The sequence below is a fragment of the Sinocyclocheilus anshuiensis genome, unplaced genomic scaffold, assembly GCF_001515605.1.
Source record: "Sinocyclocheilus anshuiensis isolate Anshui unplaced genomic scaffold, SAMN03320099.WGS_v1.1 scaffold1795, whole genome shotgun sequence".
Taxonomy (NCBI): domain Eukaryota; kingdom Metazoa; phylum Chordata; class Actinopteri; order Cypriniformes; family Cyprinidae; genus Sinocyclocheilus; species Sinocyclocheilus anshuiensis.
Genome location: NW_015552658.1, coordinates 1 through 4654, shown reverse-complemented (window position 1 = coordinate 4654; position 4654 = coordinate 1). Strand labels below are relative to the sequence as shown.

At 35.4% G+C, this 4654-nt stretch overlaps 1 protein-coding gene across 1 annotated transcript in view; it reads right to left on the bottom strand.

Annotated features, from left to right (window-relative positions):
• The window catches only part of LOC107667278 (cilia- and flagella-associated protein 43-like), a 4894-nt gene extending 2276 nt beyond the window's left edge, over positions 1 to 2618 (bottom strand). Inside the window, 9 exon segments of the mRNA XM_016458911.1 lie at positions 489 to 648; positions 756 to 868; positions 992 to 1196; positions 1280 to 1368; positions 1453 to 1539; positions 1775 to 1882; positions 2028 to 2147; positions 2479 to 2516; positions 2519 to 2618. Of these exon segments, the coding sequence (XP_016314397.1) occupies positions 489 to 648; positions 756 to 868; positions 992 to 1196; positions 1280 to 1368; positions 1453 to 1539; positions 1775 to 1882; positions 2028 to 2147; positions 2479 to 2516; positions 2519 to 2618 (1020 nt within the window).
• Positions 2619 to 4654: the final 2036 nt, after the last annotated feature.

Below are 4654 nucleotides of genomic sequence, written 5' to 3'. Positions count from 1 at the left end.
GGGCATAGAGGACCTACAATAATGTACAGTATTTGAAAAATAATGTGTTTTTTGAACATTAAAGCATGTCAACATATTCTGTTACACCGAATACACAAAATAATTATATTTAAAATAGCATCATATTACCCCTTTAATCAATAACTGGATTTATAACATTTTAATTGAGAATACAATATTTAAATAACAATTTTATCTCGAGATAAAATACCAGAATTGCCATTGTGTGTTTACCAAACAATGTTTCCTTAGTTTTTATTTGTTGAAATAATCTAAATTTCATTTAATCAACTATTGCTCTTTACATGTCAATCTACGCACTTTATAATTTATTTCTAGTTCAAACAGTCAGTGATGATAATCATCCAGAATTCGTTTTATGCTTAGTTTCTGGTTGATGCACAAGAACAATCGGCAATATTAAAGACCATAAAATGTATAGTTTGAGTAAAATTTAAATGAAGAGAAAGATGAGTAATTCTATGTACCCTGATGGTGCTGTTGAGGTCCTCAGTTACTTTGCGATTGATTAGCAAAGCATCTGTATAGTCAGCGATGAAGTCTCCAGCCTCCACTTCCACCTGACCTTGCTGTAGACCGATCTGCACCATACTGTCTAGTCGAAACCTCATCTTGTCTTCACAGAGGCTAGGACAATATTAGGATTGAAATTATTTGGTCAGAGATACTCAGTAACATCCTATTTCCAATGCGCAGTGATATCCTTAATTTTTATAACCAACTGTTCTTCTCACCTATTAAGTTCATCAATGAGATTTTTTATTTCAAGTTTAGCTTTCTCGTCCTCGTCTGTTCTCCTCTGAAGAAAAGCCTGCATCTCTGCCAAGGTCAATGCCTTTAGTTTGACCTACCGGAGTTAAATGTTAAAACTATTCTCAGGCAGTTTTAGATTTTGCATTTTGAGGAACATGGCGTAAGATGTGATTTGGGGGACTTCTAGCACCTTTGCATCCTGTCTGCCCATTCTCACCTTTTGTTCACTTTCCACTTTGGCCCGTCTAGCCAGGCAAAACCTCTCCCACACAACTGGATCTAATCCTTCTGGCATGTTCTGTGGTGTGTCCAACTCTTCCATGACCTTCATCATCAGAGAGAGTCCATCAGATGGTGCTGTTCCTAATAGCGCCCCCTCTTTGAACGGGTTATTTTCAGTCTGTGTTTTCATCCTCTGAACCCTGTCAAACAACACTCTTACTGTTTTTAAAGATAACTGGACAAGCACATGTCTTATGAAGTTGCAAGTCCTCTGAAATTATACCTTGGTCTGCGTTTGTAAAGCTTATAGAGCTGGTCAATTATGTGTCCAGGGACGTCAAAAATCTCTTTGCGTAAACCTTTGTCAAGAAGCTTAAAAAAAGGCAAATGATTTATAAGACTTTCTTGGTGAGAACATTATGGATATGCATATGCATCATATATTCATAATCTTACTTTTTCCTCAGCGACTGTGTTATCATACTCCTCTCTAGACTCATCAACAATCTCCTTGTGTTTTTTCAATTCCTCCCCTATTTCATTCTGACAGGAAAGAAAGGTGAATCACACTTGAACATGTGCAAAACAGTCCGTCTCACAGGAACGGATTAGCGTGCCACACAAGTTTGTTCTTGCATGAAATTTTTGTCTCTCATCATCAGGAACATCATAATAGTCTCAAGTTATAACTGCTCATTTCTGACGTTATACAGAGTTACTGTGAACAGACAACAGCAGGGCTGAACAAAAGATAAGAGACAGAATATCTATAGATCACCTTTACAATTTGTGCCTTTTCAAGTTTAAGGCTCAACTGTTTCTCTCTGCTTAGGATCTCTTCTTCGATTTGAATGGAGTGAACCAGGTTAGCAATCTTGAGCTCCTCCTGAAGGATAAAAACTCACAATCTAAAGTAGTAGATGCACAGTTACTGTTACGTAACTACAGTGTTTGCAAGTCATGCGATTGCACACAATAGGCCCCTGAAAAGGTGACATGCAAAAATGCAATGATGTACTGTATCAGCTTACTTGGTATATGACCATCTCTGATTTCACCTTCCTTTCAAACAGCTTTGTGAGTTTTTCATCAAACATCTGGGTAGCCTCTTTGATAGATGTCAGCAGTTTCTTCATTTCTGTCTCTAGTGTCTAGAGAAACAGGCAAAGTGGTCTACAGTGTTAAAATGATTTTAAATGGAAGGGAGTGATTGCGAATAATTCACCCAAAAATGCAGATTTGACATCAATGATGCCAAGCACCCATTGGTTTTTGCATTTACTGTGACAGACTTTGAGATGGCAACTTTGAATATACCTAACTGCAAATAAGATTTTTTTTAAGTTATTGGATGGTTTCAGATTATTTATAATATAGTATATGTGCTATATGGAACACATTTTTATCATTTTTGAAGCCTGACAGTTAAAACCTACAGAATTTTGGATGAAGTATCCCTGTTAGTTGTGATCAAAGTCATACCTTTCTGTATTTCTCTTTCTCCTCACTGAGCTCTTTTGCTTTTTTTCAAACTCTTTGAAGCTCTTTCTCTCTTCTTCTGTCCATTGTACCTCAGGTTTAGACATGAACTCGGGCTGAGGTACTTCCTGTAAGTTAAGCATATCTTAAATGTTACTTTCCCCTGCCTTTATCTTCTTTTTGGTAAATAAGTTTTTGCATTCTAGTAAGATTAATTCTTCTTCCACCTCATCATCCTCAGCATGTCCTCTTTTTTAAGTTCCAGAACTCCACCCATCATAACACTGAGTGCTTGATCTCTCATGTTGTCAGACTGCAATGGAAAATTTGTTATCATCTACAGCATGAGACAAACTGAAATAGCCACATTACAGTTTTTGCCAATATAAGCCAGTTTTCATATTTCAGTTTAATGTATTATACTACACTGCTGTTCAAATGTTTGGGGTTGGTAAGATTGGTAAGACATTACAATTTAAAATAATTTGTCTATTTTAATATATTTTAAAATGTAACATATTCCATAATGGGAAAGCTGAATTTTCAGCAGTCATTACTCCAGTCTTCAGTGTGACATGATCCTTCAGAAATCATTCTCATATACTGATTTGGTGCTCATGAAACATTTCTTATTATTCATTTTGAAAACAGTTGTGCTGCTTTATTGTTGAAACCATGATAAATTTTTTTCTTTAATGAATAGCAAGTTCAAAGAACAGCATTTATTTGAAATAGAAGTTTTTTGTAACAATGTAAATGTCTTTACTGTCCATTTCTGATCAATTTAATGCATTCTTGCTGATAAAACATGTACATTATATTTATTTCTTAAAAAATGACCCCAAACTTTTGAATGAAAGAGTATAAATTTATAAAATAAACATTTTTCATATGAATATATAATTACTAGATTCAAAATTCAAAATTCATGGATGAATAGAATATTATATTTTTATAAAAGTAAACTGTTGTGTTAAACATGGATTACGATATGAAAATAAGTAATTAATTAACTGTTAAAAGCACATCTGTTGTGAGGTACAGTAATATTATACCTTGGCTGCAAGCCTTTGCCGTTCATCTTCCTCTCTTAGCTTTTCTTTTTCTTTCTGCTCAGGGGTGAGGTATTTCTCAATTTTCTTGATCTAAAAACACACATAGATTCATTTGTGAGGCCCATTGTCCACAATAATACACAATAATAAATCAGTGTTTGCCATAATTACACAAATGAAACAATACAAAAACTATATTCAGTTTGAAAGAAATAAAATGGGTCTACGTTCAGACTTGTTAGACAACACATCTGGTGAGTTGGACTAGTAAAGGTAAGATAAATTCTGGATTAACCCTAGATTTTTTAAAATCTTAAATAGAGACTGCCTGTTAGCTCTGAGTCGGTCACAGTAAGAGCTCTCTCAGGACACTCATTATCTGTGAGATTAGGCTCCCACAGGGTCTCACTGACGTCTAGCTCCATCATAATCTCAAGAGATACGCTTGTTCTTCTCCTTAAGACGGTTGATTTCCTGTTCCTTCTGCTTGTAAACTGCCTCAAATTCTTTGTTGAATGTACTCTTCACTTTGTAGATAGCGTCCTTCATAAAACAACCATGAAATGTAACAAATGAATAGTAGTAGACTCTTATGACCCCCCCCTTTTATTTTTTTTATTTTTTTTACATTTTCTGTACTCAAAAGGGGATGCCAGCACACAAGTAAATATAATAAAACATCGAGTTCAATTATCAAGTATAAACAACAAGAGTCATCACCTTTAGCAAGGTGATTTGGTTGATTTTCTGCTCTCTGATGTGTAAATTGAACTGGCTGTAGAGAGAAGGATTGACGCCTCCATTTAGAGCACTCAGACTGCCAGTCAGAGCAGGACTCTATGTATTACTGTCCTCTGCCTCCTCTTCCTCTTTGTCTCCAGAGATTGTGCTTAAAATCATCTCTTGAAGCTATGAAGAATATGTATATTATTTGAGTCAAATTTTGTGAAATAACAGAAACAAACACTGTGTCATGGTATGCTGCTATATGTTCAGTATGAGGCTTTGGTTGCTATGGAGGAATCCATTCCAACAGCTGACTCATTATTGTTTGAGTAACACACTGTACACTTATTTGTGAATCTTCCTGTTCAATCTGCCTCATGGTCTCAACCCTCTGAAGC